The following is a 27,058-nucleotide window of genomic DNA, read 5'->3' on the forward strand; positions in this document are numbered from 1 at the left end:
TATACCTCTTTCTTTAAGTCTGACACATTGCAAATTTATTCTCTCCAAAACTTCTCCCTGTGTTCCTTTTGTTTAAAGATTTCCCATCATTTTTCTGGCTACTCCAAGTTAAAATCTTAGTTATCTTTGACTCAACTCACCTCCACATTCCATGATCTACTCACAGTATTGGTAATGTTCATCTCTATTTCCTAAGGAAGACTCCCACACTTACCACTTCAACCTCAGATACACCACATGCATCCTTCTGCCTTCCCCTCTCCCATCTGCATTAGGGACTGTCATCATGTTATCACATCACATCATTTCTTACTTCCATTGCCCCACAGGATAAATACCAACTTCCTGCATACGGCATTCGCACATGGTCCTTATAGCTGTCTTCCTCCTCTTCCCAATACAGAAGACCTTCTGTTCCAGTCAAATAAGTCTCATCCTTGTTCTCCATAGACTTTATTTTGTTTGTGCTGAGAATGTCCTCCCTTGTCATTTCTACCTGCTCAAAGCCTTCTCATTCTTCAAGTCCCAGCTCAACTTGCACCTTCTTCCAAAAAATTGCAAATTACCCGGGCCAAAGTGACCTCTTCCTTAAGAGTGTGTCGTGTCACCTATTCTAGGCCCTTTCATATAAGTTTCCATATAGATCTCCATTTTCCTCCCCACCAAAAAAAAAAAAAAAAAGCAAAAACAAAAACAAAAAACCACAACACATCTCAATTAAGATTTTCACTGTTATTCTTTTTATTTATTTATTTTTTTATTTATTCATGATAGAAGGGCAGAGACACAGGCAGAGGGAGAAGCAGGCTCCATGCCGGGAACCTGATGTGGGACTCGATCCCGGGACTCCAGGATCTTGCCCTGGGCCAAAGGCAGGTGCCGAACCGCTGAGCCACCCAGGGATCCCCATTTTCACTGTTATTTCTTTGAATTTTAGGTCACTTTACCTCTTCTGTATTTTTCCTTTTTCTTTTTATCTGACTTGGCTTCATTTAGCATGACTTATGTTTAATTTGCTATTTCTTCTAGTTTCTGAAGATGAAAACTTTGAATACTTTTTAAATATAAGAATACAATAAATTTCCTTTTGATCATTTCCTTTTATTTTATGCACTTAGGTGCATCTCTAACTTTTAGTGGTGTATTTTCTTATTTATTCTATTCCAGATATTTTCTAATTTCCCTTGTGACTTCCTCTTTGGCTTCTGAGCTATTTAGAAGCATGTTCTTTAATCATAAATATCATTTTCCAGGTATCTTTCAGGTATTAATTTCTAGTTTAATTCTTGGGTGGTCAGAGAATATACTTCGTCAGATTTCAATTCATCAAAACTTTTTTGAGATTTGTCTTATAGCCCAGAATATGGTCTACTTTGATGAATGTTAAATGTCAATTAAGGCACGCTGGCTAATGGTGTTGTTTACATCTTCTACATTCTTAGATATGTTTTCTCTACTTGTTTCTCTGATTACAAAAAGAGGAGTTTTGACATCTCCCACTATAGTTATGGATTTTTCGATGCCTATCAGTTTTACTTTGGGCATTGTGAAGTCACGCTGTGCTTCAAAAGCACACTTAAAGTTGTCAAGTCTTCTTCGTACACCAACATCTTCATCAGTATGTAATGTCCCTCCAATCCTGGATATTATTTCTTGGGTGAAGTCTATTTTGTCTGATTTTAACATAGTCACTTCATTTTCTTTTGACTTATGTTTGTATGATATATCTTTTTTCATCCTTTTACTTTTCACAGATCTCTGTCTTCATATTAGTTTCTTATAGATAGCATATAGTTGCATTTTATATTATTATCTAACCTGACAATCTCTGCTTTTTAATCAGCATGTTTAGAAAAAATAGGTAATGGGCCAAAAGCAGGCACTAAACTGCTGCACCACCCAGGGATCCCTATCCCTGTCTGTTTTAAAATAACATTGTTATTTGACATACTGCATAAGAACCTTACTACCATATATTTCCAGTTCTTCTCCCTCTTACGGCTGCCTTAAAGTTGACACTATACATCTTTAACTTAGCACTGTCTGTTTTGTTTTTTTAATATTTTACTTATTTATTATGAGAGACACAAAGAGAGAGAGAGAGAAGCAGAGACATAGGCAGAGGGAGAAGCAGGCTCCGTGCAGGGAGCCCTATGTGGGACTCAATTCGGGACTCTAGAATCACGCCTTGAGCCAGAAGGCAGACGCTTAACCGCTGAGCCACCCAAGCATCCCTCACTGTCTGTTTTAGAATAATATTGGTTACTTCACATACTGTGTAAGAACCTTACTACCATATATTTCCAGTTCTTCTCTCCTATAACTTATAGTTTTGTTTTCTTATTCTATTTTTATGCATAAAATCAAATGATATTTTCACTATTTTTCTTTATCATTTAATTCATAGAGTATTAAAAATAGGTAAAAAAAAATCTTACCTTTATTTTTAACACTGAAACTCTTCATTTTATTATGAATTAAGGCCCCATCTGGTTTTATGCTTTTTCAGCAGGCAGACATTTCTTTAATATTTCTTATAGGGTAGATTTACTGGCAATGAATTCTCTCATTTTTTAATTTATTTTTTTTTTCATTTTTTTTTCATTTTTTAATTTAAAACTTGTAGATGAAAAAAACCTTTTATTTAACCTTTAATTTTTGAAAGATATTTTCACTGTACATCAAATTCTGAGTTGACAGGTTTTGTCTTTCAGTACTTTAAAGATGTTACTACATTGTCTTTGGTTTTCATAGTTTCTAACAAGAGGCCTAAATAATTTTTTTTTGTTTATTGAAAGTTACAAGATGTCTTTTCCTCTGTCTTCATGAGTATCTCCTTATTCTTGATTATAATAATGTTTTAAAATTTGTGTTTGTTTTTTAAACTTATTTTTCATTTATTGTAGGTATTCTGCTTGCAATTCTCTGAGCTTCTTGGATTTGCACTTTGATATATTCCATTGTTTTTGGAGAATTCTCAAACCTTTATCTCTCCAAATATTACTTTTGCTTCATTATCTCTGTGTTCTCTTCAAGGACTCTAAATACATATATATTAGACCGTTTAATGCTGTCCCACAACTCTTGGATATTATCTTTTGGAGTTTGTTTTGTTTTGTTTTATTTTTTTTGGTTTTTTTTAGGCTTTACATTTTACTTCCAGAAAATGACATCTTGTTTTCACAAAGAGGGATGCCATCCTCTCCAAAAGAGGTTGCCTTAGCTTTTAGGGGCAGCTCTAAGGGTACACCCAACCTGTCCAAAACAAATGTCAACAGAGGTGCTTTTTAGTTACCAAAATAATAACAACAATAAATTTAATAAGCAGAACAGAAATATATAATCCTTCCAACATGTAGTGAAGCAGAGTCTATCAAGGACCTGAAGCAGTCAATGTGGTGACAGAGCAATCCTGTTTTTATTTTAAACACTTCTTCTCCACTTTGTGTTTCAGTGTGGATATTTTCTATAAGTTTTCTTGACTTATCTACAAGTTCACTCATTCTTTACTCAGCTTTATCAAGCCTATTGATGAATTTGTCAAAGGTATTCATTCTATTTTTTAAAATTTGTTTATAATTACCCATTATTAATTTAATCTTTCTTCCTAAATTTCTCATCTATACATGCATGGTGTGCACCTTTCCACCAGCTCCTTGAACATAATTATTATGATTATTTAAATACCTTTGATTATGAGACAAGATGGGAGAAAAGTGGGGGACTTCATTTTACCCCTTGAATTCAGATAGATACCTATCAAATCATTCTGATACTTGTGAATTCAACTCCAGATGTAAGAAAAGAACTGCTGGAATTCTACAAATAGAAAAGCAATGACTTTTTGCAAGGTATGAGGTGCAGAAAAGTGAATCTGAGGGGATAGATTCAAAGATAAATGGCAAGGGGAAGGAGCCTCCATAAGTGGCCACCTGAAAGCAATACAGCTCCAGAGTGTAAAATCAGAACTTTTAGAAGTCTGCTCCAGTGAGAGACATCCCCGCCTGAAAGGTGCTCAGGTGGCAAGTGAGGCAGAGTCCTGGGGGCGGGGACGACAGTGGGTCTCAGGATCCCAAGGATCCCAGGGGTCACAGACAGACAGGGGGTGCCTGAGCCACCAAGTTCCCAAGCTCTGGAGCAGGGAAACCCACTATGGTCAGTGGACTCTCAGCTCCATTTGCCATAAACATCAAACTGCAACAGGGGGCAACTTCTTTCCGTTGTGGGAGCCCTGCAAAGGGCAGTAACGTGGGGACCCCACCCCCCAGGACGGGCAGTGCAGATGTGTACCGCAGAAGTCTGCAGAGACTGGTGCACACAAAAGTGAAGACTGCAGTGAAACGCCGGGACACTTGCCCCCCGATGTTTCTAGCAGCAATGTCCACAATAGCCAAACTGTGGAAGGAGCCTCGGTGTCCATTGAGAGATGGTGGATAAAGAAGCTGTGGTTTAGGTACACAATGGAATATTACTCAGCCATTAGAAATGACAAATACCCACCATTTGCTTCGACATAGATGGAACTGGAGGGTATTATGCTGAGTGAAGTAAGTCAATCAGAGAAGGACAAACATTATATGGTGTCTCATTCATTTGGGAATACAAAAAATAGTGAAAGGGAATAAAGGCGAAAGGAGAGAAAATGAGTGGGAAATATCAGAGAGGGTGACAGAGCATGAGAGACTCCTAACTCTGGGAAATGAGCAAGGGGTAGGCAGGCAGGGGGATGGGGTGACTGGGTGACGGGCACTGAGGGGGGCACTTGACCGGATGAGCACTGGGTGTTATACTATATGTTGGCAAATCAAACTCCAATAAAAAAATATACATATATTTAAAAAAAAAAAAGTGAAGACTACTTTCCCCTTAGGTTTTACTAAAGAGCGATGCTGGGATCTTTCAGCTCTTGGCCTGGATATTGGGTAGCCATCATTTTTATTTTCATCCTCTAAAGCAGCACAGAAAACCTTCAGGGTAAAAAAAAAAAAAAAAAAGAAAAAAAGAAAGAAAGAAAGAAAAGAAAACCTTCCTTCAGGGAACAAAAGCCACAAAGAGCAACCGGAAGCAGCTCACACTGAGCCCCACCCCCTGGCAAGCAGCAGGCCCCTCCCACAGAAGACCAGCTAGAACATCAGGCTAACACCAAATTTACCGAGCACACAGATCTACAGAAGTCCAGCACTAGAGGAAAATTGTATATAGAATTCAAGGGGTTTTTTCTCATGATTCTTTCATCTTTCAGTTTAAATGTTTCCTTTCTTTTTTTCTTTTTTCCTTTTCAACTAGTTTCTTATTTTAATCAACTCTCTGTTTTGAAGTCTTTTTTTTAAGTTTTCATTTTGACATTTACATTTTATAGATATATTTTTCATTTTTGGCTTCCTTTCACTGTATTCAATTTTATTTTTATATATATCTGTTTTTCTTTCTTTACAATTGTGGGATCAAGTGTCTTATATAAAATAGACCAAAATACACCCAGGATTAAGTTGATCACCCTGTTCTGTCCACCTGGCTAATTATATTGTCTCTTTTTTCACTTTATTTTTTCTTTTTTGGTTTCAGATCTCTTCTGGTTTGTCTAGTGTATATTTTTCTGGGGTTGTGGTTGGTATTTTTATTTTTACTTTTTATTTATTTTCCTTTTTTGTTCTCTCATTATCTATTCTTCTGTGGACAAAATGACTAGAAAGTGGAATTCATCACAAAAGAAAGAACCAGAGGTAATACTTTCTGCCATAGATTCAATCAATATGGATATAAGTAAAATGTCAGATCTGGAAATCAGCCTAACGATTATAAACATACTAGCTGGGCTTCAAAAAGCATAAAAGACACTAGAGAATCCCTTGGTGCAGAAATGAAAGAACTGAAGTCTAATTATGCCAATATTAAGAATGCTTTAACTGAGATGCAGTGTAAAATGGACATTCTAATGGCTAGGGTAAATGAAGCAGAAGAGTCAGTGACATAGAAGATAAAATGTTAGAAAATAAGGAAGCTGAGTAAATGAGAGAAAAACAACTAAGGGATCATGAAGGGAGTCTTCAAGAAATCAATGATACCATAAAGTGAAACACTATTAGATTTACTGAGGTCCCAGAGGAAGAAGAGAGGGGGGACAGAAGGTATATTTGACCAAATCATAGCTGAGAACTTCCCTAATCTAGAGAAGGAAACAGGCACTGAAGTCCAAGAGACACAGAGAACCCGCCTCAACTTCAACAAAAGATGATCAACATCCCAACATAAACTAGTTAAGCTTGCATAAATTTCAGAGATAAAGAGAAAATCCTGAAAGCAGCTCCATACAAGAAGTCCTTAACCTACAAGGGTAGAAATATTTGACTACCAGCAGACCTACTAACAGAGACCTGGCAGGCCTGAAAGGGCTGGCATGATATATTCAGGGTGCTGAATGAGAAAAACATGTAGCCAAGAATGCTTTATCCAGCAAGCCTATCATTCAGAATGGAAAGAGAGATAAAGAGCTTCCAAGATAAAATGAAGCTTAAGGCATTTATGATCACTAAACCAGCCCTGCAAGAAATATTAAAGGGGATCCTGTAAGCAAAAAGGGACCCCAAACCTAACATAGACCAGAAAGGAACAGAGATAATATATAGAAACAGTGAATTTACACATAATACTATGGCACTAAATTCATATCTTTCAATAATTACTTTGAATGTAAATGGAATTAGTGCTACAATCAAAAGACAAAGGGCATCAGATTGGATAAAAAGCAAAACCTATCCATATGCTGTCAAAAAGAGACTCATTTTAGACCCAAAGACACTTCCAGATTGAACATGATGGAGAACCATGTATCAGTGCTAATGGACATCAAAAGAAAGCTGGGGTAGCAATTCTTATATAAGACAAATTAGATTTTAAACCAAAAATTGTAGTAATAGATGAAGAGGGACACTATATCATACTTAAAGGGTCTATTCAACAAGAAGACCTAACAATTGTAAATATTTATGCTTCTCACTTGGGAACAGCCAAATATGTAAACCAATTAATAACAAAATTAAAGAAATAAATCAATAATAGTAATATAATAATAGTAGGGGACATTAACACCCCACTCACAGCAATGGACAGTTCATCTAAGCATATCAACAAGGAAACAAGAGCATTGAATGACACACTGGACCAGATGGACTTCATAGGTATATACAGAGCATTCCATCCTAAAGCAACAGAATACTCATTCTTCTCGAGTGCACATGTAACATTCTCTGGAATAGATCACATACCAGGTCACAAATCAGGTCTCTGGATGCCTGGGTGGCTCGTGGTTGGGCATCTGCCTTTGGTTCAGGGCATGATCCTGGAGTCCCAGGATTGAGTCCTACATCAGGCTCCCTGTATGGAGCCTGCTTCTCCCTCTGCCTGTCTCTGCCCCTCTCTCTGTGTGTCTTTCATAAATAAATAAATAAAATATTAGAAAAAAATAGGTCTCAACTGGTATCAAAAGATTGGGATTATCCCCTGCATATTTTCAGAACATAATGGTTTGAAAATTACCCTCAATCCCAAGTGAGAGGAAATTTAGAAGGAAGTCAGATATTGGAGGTTAAAGAGCATCTTACTAAATAATGAATGGGTCAACCAGGCAATTAAAGAAGAATTTTTAAAATTCATGGAAACAAGTAAAATGAAAACACAACTGTTCAAAACCTTTGGGATGCAGTAAAGGCAGTCCTAAGAGGGAAGTATATAGCAATACAAGACTTTTTCAAAAAAAATTAGAAAAGTCTCAAATACACAAGCTATCCTAACACCTAAGGAGCTGAAGGAAGAATAGCAAATAGAGCCTAAACCAAAGAGGAGAAGAGACATAATAAAGATTAGAGCAGAAATCAATGAAATAGAAACCAAAAGAATGGTAGAACAGATCAATGAAACTAGAGGCTGTCTCTTGAAGAAGACTGATAAACCTCTAGATAGACTTGTCAAAAAGAAAAGACAAAGGACCCAAATTAACAAAATCACAAAGGAAAGAGGAAAAATCAGGATAGATACCAAGGAAATACAATTTTAAGTGAACAAGTATATGCCAACAAATTAGGCAATCTGGAAGAAATGGATACATTCCTAGAAACTTATAAACTACCAAAACTGAAACAGGAAGAAACAGAAATCTGAGCAGACTCATAACCAGGAAAGAAGCCAAAGCACTAATCAAAAATATTCTAACAAATAAGAGGGCCGGATGGCTTCCCAGGGGATTCTACCAAAAATTTAAAGAATTATTACCTATTCATCTGAAGCTATTTCAAAAAATAGAAATGGAAGGAAAATTTCTAAAAATCATTCTATGAAGCCAGCATTAACCTGATCCCAAAACCAGACAAAGACCCAACCAAAAAGGAGAATTACAGACCAATATCTTTGATGAACATGGACACAAAAATTCTCACCAAGTTACGAGCCAATAGGATCCAGCAGTACATTAAGAAGATTATTCACTGGGCAGCCCCAGTGCCTCAGAGGTTTAACGCCACCTTCAGCCCAGCCTCTTGTGATTGAGTGTAGTCCTGGTGACCCAGGATTAAGTCCCATGTCGGGCTCCCTGCATGGAGCCTGCTTCTCCCTCTGCCTGTGTCTCTGCCTCTCTCTCTCTCTGTGTGTGTCTCTCTCATGAATAAATAAATAAAATCTTTAAAAAAAGAAGATTATTCATTGCAATGAGGCAGAATTTATTCCTGAGCTCCAAGGATGGTTCAACATCTGCGAATCAACCAATGTGATACATCACATTAACAAAAGAAAGGACAAGAATCATATGATCCTCTCAGTTGATGCAGAAAAAGCATTTGACAAAATACAGCATCCTTTCCTGATAAAAACTCTCCACAGCGTAGGGATAGAGGGAACATAACTCAAAATCATAAAAGCCAGATGCAAAAAGCCCACAGCAAATATCATTCTCAATGGGGAAAAACTGAGAACTTTTCCCCTAAGGTCAGGAAGACGACAGGGATGTCCACTCTCACCACTGCTGTTCCACATAGTACTAGAAGTCCTAGCCTCAACAATCAGACAACAAAAAGTAATAAAAGGCATCTAAATTGGCAAAGAAGTCAAATTCTCATGCTTTGCAGATGACATTATACTTCATATGGGAAACCCAAGAGACTCCACCCCAAAATTGCTAGAATTCATATAGGAATCAACAACATGGCAGGATATAAAATCAATGCACATAAATCAGTTGCATTTCTATACACTAACAATGAAACAGAAGAAAGAGAAATTAAGGAGCCAATCCCATTTACAACTGCATCCAAAACCATAAGATACCTAGGAATAAACCTAACCAATGAGGTAAAGGTTCTGTACTCTAAAAACTACAGAACACTTATGAAAGAAATTAAAGATAACACAAATAAATGGAAAAACATTCCCTGCTCATGGATTGGAAGAACAAATATTATTAAAATGTCTGTGCAATCTATACATTCAATGCAATCCCTACCAAAATACCATCAACATTTTTCACAGAGCTGGAACAAATAATCCTAAAATTTGTATGGAACCAGAAAAGACTTTAAATAGCCAAAGGAATGTTGAAAAAGAAAACCAAAGCTGGTGGCATCACAATGCCTAATGTCAAGCTATATTACAAAGCTGTGATCATCAAGACAGTGTGGTACTGGCACAAAAACGGACACATAGATTTATGGAACAGAATAGAGAACCATAAATGGACCCTCAACTCTATGGTCAACTAATCTTTGACAAAGCAGGAAAGAATATCCAATAGAAAAAAACCAGTCTCTTCAACAAATGGTGTTGAGAAATTTCGACTGCTACATGCAGAAGAATGCAACTGGACCACTTTCTTATATCACACACAAAGATAAACTCAAAATGAATGAAAGACCTAAATGTGAGACAGGAATGCATCAAAATCCTAGAGTAGAATGCAGGCAGCAACCTCTGTGACTTAGGCCACAGAAATTTTGTGCTAGACACAGCTCCAAAGGCAAGGGAAACAAGGGCAAAAGTGAACTATTGGGATTTCATCAAGATAAAAATCTTCTGCACAACAAAGGAAACAGTCAACAAAACTAAAAGGCAATCTATGGAATGGGAGAAGATATTTGCAAATGGTACATCAGATAAAGGGCTAGTATTTGAGATCTATAAAGAACTTAACCACATTCAACACCCAAAACACAAATAATCCAGCCAAGATGTGGGCAGAAGGCATGAACGGACATTTCTCCAAAGAAGACATACAAATGGTCAACAGACACATGAAAAAATGCTCCACATCAGTCAGCATCAGGGAAATACAAATCAAAACCACAATGTGGTATCATCTCACACCAGTCAGAATGGCTAAAATGAACAACTCAAGAAATGACAGATGTTCACGAGGGTGTGAACACTTACACTGTTGGTGGGAATGCAAGCTGGTAGAGCCACTCTGGAAAACAGTATGGAGGTTCCTCGAAAAGTTGAAAATAGAGCTACCCTTTGACCCAGCAATTATACTACTAGGGATTTACCCCAAAGATACAACTGTAGTAATACAAAGGGACACCTGCACCCCAATGTTTATAGCAGTAATATCCACAATAGTCAAACTACAGAAAGAGCCCAGATGTCCGTAGACAGATGCATGACTAAAGAAGATGTGGTATGGAATATTACTCAGCCATCAGAAAGGATAGGGCAGCCCGGGTGGCTCAGCGGTTGAGCATCTGCCTTCGGCCCAGGGTGTGATCCTGGGGACCCAGAATCAAGTCCCATGTCGGGCTCCCTGTATGGAGCCTGCTTCTCCCTCTGCCTGTGTCTCTACCTCTCTCTCTGTGTGTCTCTTATGAATAAATAAATAAAATCTGAAAGAAGAAAGAAAGAAAGAAAGAAAGAAAGAAAGAAAGAAAGAAAGAAAGAAAGAAAGAAAGAATAGATACTTACCATTTTGCATGAATGTGGATGGATCTGGAGGGTGTTATGCTGAGCGAAATAAGTCAATTAGAGAAAGACAATTATCATATGGTTTCACTCATATGGAGAATATAAGAAACAGTGAAGAGTATCATGGGGAAGGGAGGGAAAACTGAATGGGACAAAATCAGAAAGGGAGACAAAACCACAAAAGACTCAACTCTGGGAAACAAAGGGTTGCAGAAGGGGAAATGGGTGGGGGGGATAGAGTAACTGGGTGACGGGCATGGAGTACTGGGTGTTATAGGCAACTAATGAAATTACTGATTTCTAACATCTGAAACTAAGTATGTACTATATGTTGGCTAATTGAATTTAAATAAAAAAATAAAAAACAAAGTCCTTGCTTGATTGCCCCAACATCTTGATCATCTCGGCAGGACCTTTTGATTTCTTTATCTCTCGATAATAGGTTATAGTTTCTTGCTTTTTCGATTGTCTCATAATTTTTTTAAATGAGCGTCAGTCATTTTAAGTGGGATGATAGAGGCTGATGTAACTAATATTTATTTCCCTCTTTTTTCAGGCCATACGAGTGAGAAAATGAGTTAATCTAGTCAACAGCAATCTATATCTAGGTTCATTGCAGCATACCACAAGCTTCATATTCCTCTAGTGATGGGAGGCAATTGCCTGTGCTTAATGTGGAAATAGAGTGCCAGAGAGTTTTCTCAACGTCCATGCTCCACCCTCACTTTCACTCATTGCTAAATGCCAACTGCAGGGGGAAGAAGGGGTGGGACACTCTTCATGCTCTTGCCCCACCCCCCAGCTGTAAATGGCTATTGGTCCATAGTCAGTGCTAGGTTTGGTGAAGACAGGGTCCCTTTCCTCCTGGCTGAGCCTCAATCTCAGGCAGGCCTTGTGTTCCTAGAATTTAACGTACAGCTTTCTCAGTATTTCTGCCTTCCTTCCTATGGAAGCCAAACTCTGCACTACATCTGAGGTTTATCTCGGGCAGAAATTTCTTGCCCTCCCTATGCTAGCAGACCAGTGCTTGGTCTACTATGGGTTCCAGAAGCCAGGCTGCTTTCTTGTTCTTCCACAGGGATAGAGGTTTTTTTCTTCTACTCTATTTCCAGCCACAAGGGCTCTGTGAGTGGGTGCTCCTCCTAAGTGGCTTATACTTTTAATTTATAGAGGATGAAAGACCAGGAAGGCAGAGGCTTTAAGTTCTTATTGCAGAAGCCCCAGATCATCTTCTGCATGCTGATACCCCTAAAGAGGTGGTCTCTTGTCCTACCCTCACGAGCACCAGCGAAGGTGAATAGAAAACATCTTGCTAGTGAGTGAGAACTCATGTATTTCAAACTGTCATGCCAGTCCACACTTGGCCTTGTGTAGTTGGCTAAAATTTTAGCTGACCAATTCTGACCTGTTTGTGTGGCATCTCCGTCTTCCTCTAGCAGTTAGACTTCTTATTTCATGGACTTGTCACGCTTTGGAATGTAAGCTACCTCAGCTCTCTAATGGGCTCAAAAAGAGTTACAATTTTGGAGTGTATCTGAATTTTTCTCCTTGTTAGCATAAGTGTGACAGCATTCTTCCCTGGTTTCTACATTCTAGGTAAAAGTGAAACTGCTAACTTACTTTTAATACCTGGCATTTGTTTAGTTCTTTAGACCTTGAAAACTATACATAACTCTGTAAGTGTAGTCAGCAAGTACTTTGAGTGCTCTGCATCATTACACAGGAAAGGTAATTCTTGTCACAACATTTAAGTCCAGATCCTCATAAATCAAGGAACTCACTTTCCTAGTGAAACTTTTTTAAAAAATAATAACAATAATGTTTCTTAACAATCAGTGTTAATAGAAAGAATACAGAATGTATTTGCATTGAATGAAACACTGCAAGGACCTTATTGTAATACTAGCAAATACATGAAAGATGTAATATTCAGTAAAAAGTGGCTTACCCTGAACCTAAACTAAAAGAATGTATTTAATAAAATTTTACATGGACCACATTTAAGTTAGTTTCATCAAAAAGATAGTCCCATAATATGAAACCTACAAGTTTCAAATAAAATGTGTTAAGTATGCCCATCTTGAAAGCAAGACAAGACCAGTTTGTTTTTAAGAGTCTACCAGAGAACAATGAGTTTTTATACTTATATACTTCTTATATTCAAAACTATAATATAATTCATATATATTTGTAATAACTATTCTCCATACTTCTCTGTAGATTCTATGACTTAAATAACAAGTACCAGCTCACCACATTTTATTTGTTTCTTCTATTTCTATTTGTTTCTTCAATAAAAATATACTAAGTACCTACTATAAGCCATATGCTAGATATACAAAGTTAAAGAGGCATGGTTTATACCTTCAAGTAATTTAAAATCTCTGTGGGATATATATTAATATAATGCAATCATTGCTAATAAGGAAGTATAGTCAATAAGAATGATACAGCAATGGAGACATATAGTGGCAAGATATGGGAAAGAATAAGGATTATAATGGCAAATCTACCAATCTTAATGACTCTGATCAAAGAATATTAAAATTGGTGATTAACACAAAATATTTAAGGAGCAGGAAAGAGATGCCATGGTGAAAAACACAATATAAATTACCAAACTAATAATGTTTATTCATTGAGTCACAAATGAAAGTTTCACTTTAAAACGGGGACAGTAATTGGCAAACGTATAACAGTAGAAATAATCACAGAGGATTATAAAAGGTAAAATTAAATAAATCCAGATTTATTTAGAACACTAAACAAATCCAAAAATCCTTAAACTTTAAAGGCAGCCTAAATCTCAAGAGTAACTAGAATTTGGAAACCTTTGAAAAAGCTAGAATTAAAAAAAAAAAAAAATTCATCTAACTGAAACATGTTCTGATGAAAAGCAACACAAAGGAAATAGGAAATTTGTACTTTTATGAGCCAAGCCACATCAGCTGTGCTATCCTCTCTCAATATTCAACAAGCTAATTCCTGAGGGGCTGCAAGAAAGCATGCACTATATGAACCAGAAAAGTCTTTTCACCTTAAATTACAAAACAAATCTGTCCTGAAATGACTTTTAATTTTTCTTCATTTGCCATCATTAGAAAGATAAAAGCTCCCAGCTTGGCTTTGGAATAGATTCCAGATATATTAAATCCTTTAATATTTTGCCATTATCTCTAACTGTCAGCCATCTGTTATTCAAAGGATAGATTTTAAAAATGAATTAAAATGTGGGCCTCTTTTGTTTATAATTTCCTCCTCCAAGAGAATGTCTAAAATAAAAGCTCCCAGAAGCAAAGAGCTTTAATAAATTGTAGCTGAAAGAAGTGAAAATGGAAAACTTCACTGAAATTCCCATCAAGTATAAAGTTTTCATGCTCTTTCCACAAAAAAAGCAAGGGTCCAGGAACTCTCCTGACCATGACTTTCAATCAAACAAATAAGCAGCTTCTATTATCATGGCTCCTCAGAAAGTAGAAGAGAGTCAACAGCATCTTCCTAGAGTATGTTTGACAACACCATCATATTTGCAGACCTAGTGGGGTCAGGTTGAAGTCAGGCTGGGATGGTAGGTCAGCAGCCTGACTGAAACCAGCCTAATGCTGTTTCATTTAACAAAATATTGAGCATCTATTATGTCTGACTCATTGCTAAACACTTGGAATATATCAGTGAACAAAACCAAGACACCTACAATCAATGACACCTTTATTCTATGTTTAAAAAAATGACCACAGGGGCTATAATCAACCACAAAGTGAGAGGGTCAATAGAATGTATTACCTACTTATTATGTTCTGAGTACTCTTATTCTAGAGCTTTGTATGTATGAATGATGGGATAGATCCTGTTACTATTCCTGATGCACTCTGCAGAATATTTAAACACAGAATTCAACCCTGTAGTAACATCAAGCTTGGCCTACAATTCTGTCAGGATAATCGTCAGTTGAGTACCAAAGAGGTGAGAGCTTCCAGTTTTAAAACGTAATATAAAATACCCCAGTTTTGCCTTTGGATCATTTAGCATGTGGATTTTCCTCTGATTCCACTGTAGCAATGAAAAGTAGTCCAATTAAGGACCGCCTGGGTGGCTCAGTGGTTGACATCTGCCTTCAGCTCAGGGTGTGATCCTGGAGTCCTGGGATTGAGTCCCACATCCGGCTCCCTGCATGGAGCCTGCTTCTCCCACTGCCTGTCTGTCTGTCTGTCTGTCTCTCTCTCTCTTTCTGTCTCTCATGAATAAATAAATAAAATCTTTAAAAAAAATAAAAGATAGTCCAATTATGACAACTAGAAAGGCAAATCAAGAAATTCTTAGGACATTTGAAGTGTCCTATGCCATTAAGAAGGATATTGTATGTGCAGAAGAAAGCTTCAGTTCGTGATCTGAAAGCATGTTATTCTGCAAAGATAAAAATCATATATCACATCTATGAGAAAAAAAAATCACACAAGAGAAACCTCCTGAATAAATATTATGAATGTATGCTAAAATTCAACAAAAAAGAATCTCAACCGGGATCCCTGGGTGGCGCAGCGGTTTAGCACCTGCCTTTGGCCCAGGGCGCGATTCTGGGGACCGGGGATCGAATCCCACGTCGGGCTCCCGGTGCATGGAGCCTGCTTCTCCCTCTGCCTATGTCTTTGGCTCTCTCTCTCTCTCTCTGTGACTATCATAAATAAATTAAAAAAAAAAAAAAAAAAGGAATCTCAACCCAATTCAGAAGGCTGCTGTAGGGCTCTTGAGTCTTTGCCAAGAGTTCCTACCTATCATTTTGCAATCACCAGGAGTGTCTGGCATGCTAGCTGGCACACAATGGTATAGAAGAATAGCCACTTGGCAAATTTGGTTGAACTGATCTGAAATTTCAAATTAAGAATGATTCTGTCAGTGGCGCCTGGGTGGCTCAGTGGTTGAGTGTCTGCCTTTGGCTCAGGTCATGATCCTGGAGTCTCAGGATCCAGTCCCACATCAGGTTCCCTGCAGGAAGCCTCCTTTTCTCTCTGCCTATTTTTCTGCCTCTCTCTATGCGTCTCTCATGAATAAATAAATAAAATCTTAAAAAAGAGAATGATTTTGTGGGTGTCCCACATTCATAGAGAACAAGAGAGAGAGTGAAATAACTTCTACTATCTCACTCCTGATTCTAGGTAGTTCAGACAACTTGGGGAAAAACTCAAATTATTTATGAGTTTCATACTTTGTGCATAAAGAGACAACATCATCAAGCAGGTGAAGGAGAAATTGTATCCTGCATGAGGAGTCTACTCTAAGCTAGGATTCTTAGAGGCTTAATCAGTTGGGTCTCAAATTTTTACACATCACGAATATGATAAACTAATTTAGATTACCAGAATCTGTCCTAAAACTCAAAATAAACTGAAAGCTTCCTTTCTCTGAAATAAGCCTGACCCAAAGAAGATTTTTAAATGCTGTGGAGTTTGGAAATAGGACACTGATCTTTGTACCCAATAGAATAGGTAGCCTTAGAACTGTAACTATACAGTCTGTGTTACCATAGAATTTAGGACATTAGGCAGTCCACTGAAACTCTGCTCTCAATGGGAGCCATCCCATTGCCTCAATCTTATTTAAGTGTCAGTTCAGAGTCTAATAACTGTTTTTCTATTTTTTTTCAGCCAAACTTCATGTGCTTTGAAGATAACCCAAGGAATAATCCAAGGATAGGTTTGGTAATTTGTTTCTACTGAAATAAAACCTCTTCATTCCTTGAGACTAGTATAGCTTGTAAATGGTTTTCAAAAATTACTAGATATACATAAGTGTTAATTAACCTATATGATTAAGGGATCCCTGGGTGGCGCAGCGGTTTGGCGCCTGCCTTTGGCCCAGGGCGCGATCCTGGAGACCCGGGATCGAATCCCACGTCGGGCTCCCGGTGCATGAAGCCTGCTTCTCCCTCTGCCTGTGTCTCTGCCTCTGTCTCTCTCTCTGTGACTATCATAAATAAATAAAAATTAAAAAAAAAAACCTATATGATTAATAAGATAATACTGACTTAACTCACTCACTTAGCATTACCATTGCCTCTGCCTACTGCTTCTCATACAATAGAGGAAATGCAAGTCTTAGCTAGCAGTAAATATAATCTAAACAATCACACCTAGACCACACATTCCAAAAAAGAAAATAAATGATACTAAAATGTGGAAAAGGGCATATTACATTTTTTCATAAGACTCATTGTATGATTTGTTCTTGGTTACCACTTAATTCCATGGTTGAAACTAGCACTGAAATCTCCCAACATATTTTCCATTTTAAAATAAAAACTTTTGACCTGAGTTCTATTAGAGGGCTGCCTTGAAGTACTTGAATTATTAAAAATAGTCTTAACATAGTCTTCCATGAAGTATGCATGCCTTTACAAGTTTCAATGCATTTATTTATAAGTTAACATTTTAAAAGTTTGTGTGCATGTAATGCGTCTATCTCTGAATATTTATGAGTGTACTTCCCCGTTAAGTCAGGAGACAGGAATAGAAAACTGTAAGAAACTTTCTCAATACAGTGGACATATTCAAATCTCAATTTTAAAAAAGAGGAGGGGAATGAACCCTATACCCTAATTCTTGTGTTTTTTAGCTACTTTATTGAGGTATGGTTGACTTATAGAAATGCACAGACTTGATTTATACAACTTCATGAGTTTAGAAATAAGTTTATATCCGTGAACCACCACAACAATCTATGCCGTAAACATCCATCACACCCAAAAGGTTTCTCCCACTCTTTATTTATTAGTTTTGTGTGATAAGAACACTTAATATAAGATCTACCCTCTTAGCTAATTTTAAAGTATGCAATGCAGTATTGTTTACTATAGGCTCTAGGCTGTACAGATTTCTAATTCTTATCTGTGTTTCAAGGGTCTTTTGGTTTCAGATCATTGCTTTCAATTAGAGGAAACTGCCAATATTAAGTATCAGAGTTTACAGCCTATTTAGTTATAGGTCAATATAGAGAGGAAGGAGTGGCAGGAACATATAATTCTTTGCAAGCCTTAATTTAGGCAAATTCTCAGGTCTTGTGCCAATTTATTCACACTTCTTGGAAATATGACTTCAACAGAATTAAAGGAAGAGGTCCCTGGTCAACTCTCTTTACAAAAAGAAAAAAAAAATGCTCTCATGGTTATATGATTGAAAAGGTATCAGAGAAGGAGCAATTTGAAAAAGGAGGACTTTTAGGGGGGGCTCCTGGGTGGCTCAATTGGTTGAGCATCTGCCTTGGTTCAGGTCATGATCTTGGAGTCCTGAGATTGAGCCCTGAAGCCCTGCTCAGCAGGGAGTCTACTGCTCCCACTGCCCCTCCCCCTGCTCGTGCCCACGCCCTCTCTCTCTCTCTCTCTCTCTCTGTCAAATAAATAAAATCTTTTTTAAAAAAAGAAAGAGAGGACTTTTCTTTTTCTTAAAGATTATTTATTCATGAGAGACACACACAGAGAGAGAGAGAGAGAGAGAGAGGCAGAGGGAGAAGCAGGCTCCATGCAGGGAGTCCAATGTGGGACTTGATCCTGTGACTCCAGGTCTATGCCCTGGGCCGAAGGCAGGCGCTAAACCACTGAGCCACCCAGGGACCCCAGAAGAGGATTTTTCAAGTGTGCATATTCTAAATGAAAAGTGACTACGATAAATCTGATCAGGATAAAATGTTCCCTTGCATTCATGACGGCTGATAGCATCAGATATCAACCTGCAATTTTCTGTTTATCTGTGACCTTCTGACTTAGAAAATATGTTTTCCTTAAAGGCTGGTGAATATTCCTTAGAAACACAATCTTTTGGTATTTTTTCCTACTATTTTCCATTTTAACAAATGAGAGGAGAAAACCAACACAGTGAAACAAGGCCAAGGTGGGTATAATTTTGGAAACATGGAAAGGGCAAAGATGCAAAATTCCCATAGAAACATTGGATGGCGGATACTGTACATTTCCAATATCTATAATTCCTAGTTCTACTGTGATATAAGTAAGTATGTCTGGTTGGTGTGGCAGTGAAATTTTTTACTTTCATGTGTCTTAAAGTTTTTCTCTACTTTTAATCTTAAAATCATGGGAATATATCTAGTTTCTTTCATAATAATTCACTTTAAGATGAATCCCACATTTGAGAACTTGAGCTGAAAGTTTATCATATTCATGGTAAAAGGTTGGATTCTCCTCTTCCTGTCACCTATTCTCAAAGACACAGGCATATGAAAGAGTTTATCTTAAAAGGAAAAAATTCTGCATCAACAAACTTTTGTTACATTTTTAAATTAACATTATTTTTATGTTAATTCTTACATTCTATAAGCAGACTGCCCAGTATAAGTACTATCATTTTTATATATTCCCTTCATTGCTTTTATAAGTGCATGGTTTTCATACGGTTATAATTACCATACAGATAAAACATACCATCTTTTTCCCAGATTACACTGAATGATATTGGCAAGTATTTTTTCACATTAGAAGCATAATATTCTACTAATCTCCTAAAGCATTTTCTCAGTTGGGGCATGTATATTACCTTAAAATGTTTAACTTTGAACTTCTTTATTATTTTTACTTATATTTATTATTTTAATTTTATATTATTATTTTAGTATTTATATTTATTATTTTTTGGATACTTTCCACTTCTAGCAATGTGATTCTAGGACTGCTGGATCCTGGGAAAAGTGTATGAACATCTTCTGGATCTATTGCTCTGATACTTCTATTGAGGGTAATTTTTTTCTGTTTTGTCAGATAATTAGTTTTGTGCAATGTTGAGAGATAGTATACATCTCACACTAGCTTTGCTCAATATCCTGGGAATATTTAAAATAAAAGACATACCAAACAGGAAAGATAAATATAACAGAAAGACTAGATGGCACATGCCACACTAGGGTGTGTCGGGTATGCACAAACGAGATGGCTTCAGCTTGGAAAACTAGAACATTCCCCATGTGACAACGTCAAGGGGGTGCTGTTTCACTGGTCCTGGCCTCAGTGAAACTCCCTAAACATGCTGACTCTGGAAGAGTTTTCATCAGAGTGTGTTTTCACTCCTTCCCTTGGCATCCAGGACCTTGTACCCCAGATTCGGGCTGAAAGAACCTTTACCACAGAATTGGTCTCTCCCAGTTTCTGCCTGCTAATATCCCAGGTGCTTGTACCATCATCTGCTGTGGTTGCTGCCTTCTGCAAATAGTTAGGTCATGCTGTCAACACAGGCAGACAGTGGGAGGAAAGGTTTCCATTCAATGGAGGCTGCATTTTTTTCTTTCTTTTCTCTAGATTTTTCCAATGTTTACCAGAAGGACATTTCCTGATTCCACTGGGTTCCCTCTTTCCCATGAATCATCAAAAGCCCTTTCTGCCCACTCAGTCTCCTAACCCACACTTTTTAAAATACTGCACTTTTGTACTTGCAGTCCTGTTACAATAGACCTCAAGCTGCTAAAATATTTTCCAAAAGAGATGTCCCAATTTGCACTGTCATCAGAAATGAGTGAAATTTTGTTTCACGACACACTGAGTAACATTGACTTCTCTGAGTTTTTCCTTCTTTTAGTTTAGTATCAATAAATATTCTTAAGGATTCAAGATGGCCTCAAAATTCCTTCTGAAAAAATTACACAGCCACAATAATAAAACTTATGATTTATAGAGTGTCAATTATATATCTGGTACTTCATGTGCTCTGTTTCATTTATCCTTAAATAACCCCAAGCAATAGATTTTATTCTTCTCATTCAACTTTTAAGGAAAGTAAAGACCGCAGGAGTAACATGGCTACATATGTACTCTCAATGGAAACCTGGGCATAAATGAAACCTCCCTGAATCCTAACTACCTCAAAGCTGTAAGGCTATAAACAAAGTATTTTTCCCTCATCATTTCTTTTCACAATTGCCATTATCTGCTCATTATCACATTGTTCAAGTGAAATTCCAGTGGTATTAATCATGAATTAAACTCTAGTTAATTAAACTCAACTATGCCATTTTTTTTTCCAAACCACAAATCTGAAACTTACTTGTTCTTTCAAAAGCAGCCAGCAAATTAAGTTACCCTTGACACTATTCCAAGTTCTTGTTTTTTTGGTTTTTTTTTTTTTTTTGGCCTCAAGTAAGAATTAATCTATTTGCTTAGTAATTCAAGTCTTTTGTAAAATACATAAATTACAAGTTTTAGACCAAATTCAATCTTTTAGGACTCACCAAATATTGGGGCAGAATGTGACTTCTTGAGGTTTAAATGGAGAGAGAATTATATTGTATGCTATTTAAACTCTTTGTGATATATGATCTGCTTTTTTCTGGACATCAAATCACTTGCAAACAGTATTTTAATGATATAAATTTAAATAAATTAGCTACCTGTGTGCCACATGGTAAAAATATCTCCATGTCTACACCTTCCTAGGCACACCTAGTTATACATCATTAGTTTACCTAACTTCAAAGAGCAGGAGACCATCATGGCTGCAGGTTTATTTAGCACAGGTTGGAAGAGGCAAAGATTAAAGTTCCTCATGAAGATAATAGATTCTGATAATCAGACCCATACACTGGCTTCTGTAACACATAACCACCCACACAAATGCACACACATAGAATGTTTTAACTTTACTCAATAAAAACATATGCAGCCTCTATAAAAATGTTTGGAAATAACTTTAGTTAATTTAACTAGATGCATAATAGTTATATTAAGATAGGTCTTTTCTCATATCCCAATAGCTGTGAAATATTATAAATTATGCACAACTATTACAAATATTTGAAATTTTATTGTATTTTTAAAATATTAATAATAAGATTTCATTAATAATAATAATAGTTATATTAAGATAGGTCCTTTCTCATATCCCAATAGCTATGAAATATTACAAATTATGCACAAATATTACAAATATTTGAAATTTTATTATATTTTAAAAATCTTAGTTAACCTTCAAGGTTTTGCTCAAAGATCATCAACTTCTTGAATGTGTTTCTTTCAGTCCTCTGCTTCGCATTCCAATAGAAAAAAAATCTCTCCTTTCTCTGAGCTCCCAGAACTTGTCAATATAACTCTTTTTAAAATCATTTATCACCTTCCACCTAACATAATGTTACTTATGTACCCTTCTCACCTGCTATGCTAGATTGCAACTGTCTTGAGGATAGACTGGGAGTCTACATAATTAAAATAAGGTAGGTTACTAATTTGAAAATTCAAGATTTTTCAAAATTATAGCTTTTACTCAAAAGCAGAAGCTGAGGCTAAATATATCCTAGTGCTTTCAGACTTGTATTTTCACTTGACTTCTCCCTATACTTATATTTAAAATTGTTATGATTAAATTAACTCTTTTACCCTTGCTGGTTCAAAACTCTGCATTGAAAGCAATAATGAGGAGCAGAAAAGTGAACACCAATTCTACTCCTTTTTTACATTTGATTTGCTATAATAACACTAAAATTAGATTTTACAAAAGAGAGAGAGAGAGAAAGAGAGAGATTGATTCATGCTGCCCCAAGTTATTTCCCTGAGGAATATAGGCTTCTTTCCATTAGGTGATCAAATGCAAGAAGAAGAGGACAAGGGATTCTTTACGCCAGAGATTTAATTGAAACAGCAAGGCATGACCTAGAGCAAAATAGCAATTAAAAGCCCAATGTAAAGTTCTTACCCATTGCCCAGCAGCCAGCAATTGCTGAGCTTCCATCCCCTTCATGGAAGCCTGACTTTTGATTCCATTGTCTAGAAGGTATTGTTGCTGTTCCACAGGAGACAACTCCCTTGAAATTGTCTTTGTTCTGTTTAATTGCTTAAAATTCAATAACTTTTTATAATCTATAAAAATACAGTGCAACATTTGGAATCTTTCTTTAAAATGCCTTTCAGGAAAAAATAAAGAAGTACTGCTTTCATTTTTTTTTTTATATCAAAAAGGTTCAGGACAAAACCATAACAATCTTTAATAATAAAAAAAATTATCAACAAAAAGGATTTTTTTTAACAACTCAAAATTGTGTAGTATGGACTCAATATACTCGGTATTTGCTATATACCAGGGTTGATTCTGTTAGTAGAACATTCACTATATAAGGATTATTTCCACTTCCAAGGCACAGATATACGCATCCATTCTATTTTCATTCCCTGTGGCTTTTTCAATGTCAAATTGTGTAGAAAGAATTTGATAAAAGTAAAGCTGAAATGTATCTAAGACTTCCAGCAATTTACTAAACTCTTTTTTAACCTTCTTTCTAGCTAGATTAAACTATGAACATATAATTAATCATTAGTCTATGAATGTTCAGCAATAAAATAAATTTGACTACTTTCCTCTTCAGGGGAAAAAGGCAAATTGTTCTTAATTCATCATAAGGACACACCTACATATCTTTTATTATCAGATGTGGGCTTTTTTTCCCTCTTAAGTAAGTTGATACTTAATCAAATTACTACTTCAATTAAGTATACTTATTCTTTAATTAAAATAAATGGTAAAATATGGATATGTTGACCAGCTAGATTTGAGAGGAAGAAAAGAGAAAAAGAAGGGAAGAAAGCGAAAAAAGAAGGAAATAAAAATGAGAAGGAAAAAACTAAATAATATTTCTTAAATTTTGAATGTTATGCTAGGAATGAGCACCAATTTTTTTAAATACTTTTTTAAAATACTGATCTGAATACTGTGAAGGAGAATTATGATTCCTCCCATTTTGCAAATAAGGATGAGGAACACTAGCCTAGAGCCACAGGGCCACTGATTCCAAGAACTGGATTTGGAACCAAACCTATGTGTTGCAAAAGTATATATTCTTTCTTCTGCACTGTGCTGGCTTGAACATTACCCAATGAGATAGCATCAGAAAAAAAAAAATTTAGTCTAATTATACCGTTTAAATTGTTAAATAAAACTTTCTTCCAATTAAAAGATCTCTACTTCTAATTATTAATAACTAATAATAATTGAGTGAGATTCTCCTCCAAGTCTCTGTTTTTATAATAAATGGCAAAAGTAAATGTTGCCTTGACTTCTACATGATATAGGACTCAAAATCTTTCTGTGATTCAGAATAAAGTTTAATCTGTATTGAACAGGTGCCAAATGGAAAGTTTTTTTTTTTGTTTTTTTTGTTTTTTTATTTATTTATGATAGTCACAGAGAGAGAGAGAGAGGCAGAGACACAGGCAGAGGGAGAAGCAGGCTCCATGCACCGGGAGCCCGATGTGGGACTCGATCCTGGGTCTCCAGGATCACGCCCTAGGCCAAAGGCAGGCGCCAAACCGCTGCGCCACCCAGGGATCCCCAAATGGAAAGTTTAAAACACATATTGTCACATAAAAAAGACAGAAATCTGAAAAGATGACATAGTATCTTTTGCTTTTGAAAAATACCCTAAATGTGCTGAAAATAATTTCAAATTCTACTCTCTGTTGTATAAGACAGGAGCAGAGCAGCAATATTAGAAACATGTAAGTGTTAACGAGTAAAAAAATTGAGGTGCCCATCTTGAATACCTTGGAGAAACACAAAGATTCACCACTATGAATTATTAACAGAATGAAATAAATGCATGAATAAAGCAAAGTTTCTGAATCCTTGGGCAGATCAATTTTAAATTAGTTCAGGAAGGGTCTTGACATCTGCCTGATTGAATAGTTTAAAGAAAATTTGAAGCCATTCAACTACTAGTTGTTTGGTTGTTGGGTGTTGTTGTTGTTGTTGTTTTAAGTGTGCTGACAAATTATCCATTTCAAAATTTTTCAGCTGCCCAAAAAATATTCAACCTAAGGTCTTATGTTAGATTTGTTATTTTCCTGTGTCTTTACAGCATGTCCATGGCACTTCTAATAACAGAACCCTACTTTCCTTTGGAAAGCTCACTTCTTGTCATTCAGGTGATGGGTTGGACCTGCCTGTGGCTACATGTGATCTTATGATCACAGCTGACCAATCAGAATACTCCATCTTTATTCCAACCTTAATGATTGGATAAGTATATGACCTAAGAAAAGCCAGTCAGCACATCTGATCCGATTTGATAAAATCTTGTTAATGAGAGTCTTTCTTCCTTTTAATCAAAATTAAAAAGGATATATTCTTGGTGTTCGTTTTCCTCCCTTGCTGAGAACCTGGCTGTCTGAGAAATAAACCAAGAGCAAACAGGGCAAAAGGATACAGAAACAAAGCCCTAAGGATATCACTTGAAACCCTGAATCTACCTGTACCTGAAGCTGATCATCCTTCAATGGATAACTACATTTTTCAAAAAATTCTCCTTATTATACTTAAGACACTTCGAGTTAGAGTTCCAACCCTTGTAACCAACAGATTCCTAACTAATAATAGTATGATGTTACTTTCTAAGTTACTGCAAGCTACTGTGTAGTATCTTTTCTTAGTTTTAGGCAACTATCAGGTAATATGAAGCAAGAGCAAATGAATAGTCAGATCATTAGAGATATCTCAATTTTCTTTTCAACATACTTCTGAGAGCCTGAAAAGAAAAACAAGGTTCAATTTAATTCCATTGCAATATCAAGGTAACTATGGTTTTCTACATAGACACTCAGCTAAGTTTATGCAAATTCTTTCTGTATCATGGAATGTTAGAATAAAAAAAAAGACCTTGGAGTGCATCTTACCCTGTCCTCATTTTAGAGATAAAGAATCTGAAGTCTGACAATATTGAGTGAATTGTCAACTATCATACAGCTAGTTAGTGACAATATTGGAATGAAACCAAAGTCTGCATCCATAATTTAACAGAAATTATAAAATTATACCTATTATAGTATTCACATTATTCTAAGATGAAGTGAGGGGAGAACTTAATAGAATATTATCATTTTTAAAATAGGAAATTAGGTTAGTAAAGCACACGAGTGATTCTGCTTGTTTATCCTTTGGGATATCTCTATTAATTCTTCTGAAATGAGGATGTTCTAAATGAGCCAAAATTCCATTAAACACACACAAAGATAAATGACCTGAAATGGTCTCTTTGTAATGCTTTTGTGTTTTCTTTCTAAATAACTACCAGATAGAAAATAATAAAAATAATGATACTCTAATGAGAGCTAGTAAATTCTATTAGATATGAAAGCTAAATTGTAATCTAAGTGAAAAAATGTTGATATAAAAAATGGTTTTATTTTGGATAAGAATGGCCCATCATTCTTCCTCTAAGTTGATAGGCCATATCTAATAATAACTGAATTCCAGGAACCAGACAATACACTTAAAGAATTCTAATAAATAGCCTTTTTGACCAAGTACTTAGAAGTTGGATCAGTAGGGTTTTTTTTTCCTACACATCCTTATTCCATATTTTTTAAAAGTAAAGGACTCCTATTACTGCCCCAATAAACATAATTACTGTAAAATGTTTAGTATGCACTTGTGGATTTTTAAACCAAATTTTCTAATCTTCAGTTAAGAAATTCTATTAAATCAAAAGTGAACTAAGTATTTTCCTTTGGATGGGACTGGAGGGTATTATGCTGAGTGAGTATCAGAGGACAATCATCATATGGTTTCACTCATACAGGGAATATACAAAATAGTGAAAGGGATTATAAGAGAAAGAGGGAAAATAAGTGGGAAAAGTTAGAGAGGGAGACAAACCATGAGAGACTCCTAACTCTGGGAAATGAACAAAGGGTAGTGGAAGGGGAGGCAGGTGGGGGGATGGGGTAACTGGGTGACAGGCACTGAGGAGGGCACTTGATGGGATGAGCATTGGGTGTTATACTATATGTTGGCAAATCAAAATTCAATAAACAAATTAAATTTTAAAAAAGTATTTTCCTTTGGAATTGTTACATAACTACATAGAGCAAATCTGTGGCCCTAAAAAGTGAGCCAACAAAGATATTAGGTACACCCAAATTGGCCACAAGGAAATGAAAGAAATTCAATGAGATAAGGAAAATGTTTAAAACTAAATTAATATTCATTTAAAATATTTTCCTCCAGCATTTTATTTTTAAATTATTTTAACTATTTTATTAGAAGGTACTTAATGTTATTAACACTTTGTCACAATCTATTTCTAGTAGGTTAGCCAGCAAGCTCAAAATCAGCTATTATTTTTGTTTTATATCGGCAAAAAG

At 36.1% G+C, this 27,058-nt stretch overlaps 1 protein-coding gene across 5 annotated transcripts in view; it reads left to right on the forward strand.

The window, feature by feature from the left end:
* The window catches only part of LOC144282510 (uncharacterized), a 34,617-nt gene extending 8,408 nt beyond the window's left edge, over positions 1 to 26,209 (forward strand). For 4 of the 5 annotated variants that reach the window (XM_077846282.1, XM_077846280.1, XM_077846279.1 and 1 more), the window contains exons 3-6: positions 16,584 to 16,637; positions 19,598 to 19,679; positions 22,092 to 22,140; positions 24,775 to 26,209. In XM_077846282.1, coding sequence (XP_077702408.1) covers positions 16,584 to 16,637; positions 19,598 to 19,679; positions 22,092 to 22,140; positions 24,775 to 24,883 — 294 coding nt within the window. In that variant the 3' untranslated portion in view covers positions 24,884 to 26,209. The remainder of the gene's footprint in view (positions 1 to 16,583; positions 16,638 to 19,597; positions 19,680 to 22,091; positions 22,141 to 24,774) is intronic. The other variant, XR_013350971.1, reaches the window with a different exon arrangement.
* The last annotated feature ends 849 nt before the right edge of the window (positions 26,210 to 27,058 follow it).

Source organism: Canis aureus, chromosome 13, assembly GCF_053574225.1.
Source record: "Canis aureus isolate CA01 chromosome 13, VMU_Caureus_v.1.0, whole genome shotgun sequence".
Classification (NCBI taxonomy): domain Eukaryota; kingdom Metazoa; phylum Chordata; class Mammalia; order Carnivora; family Canidae; genus Canis; species Canis aureus.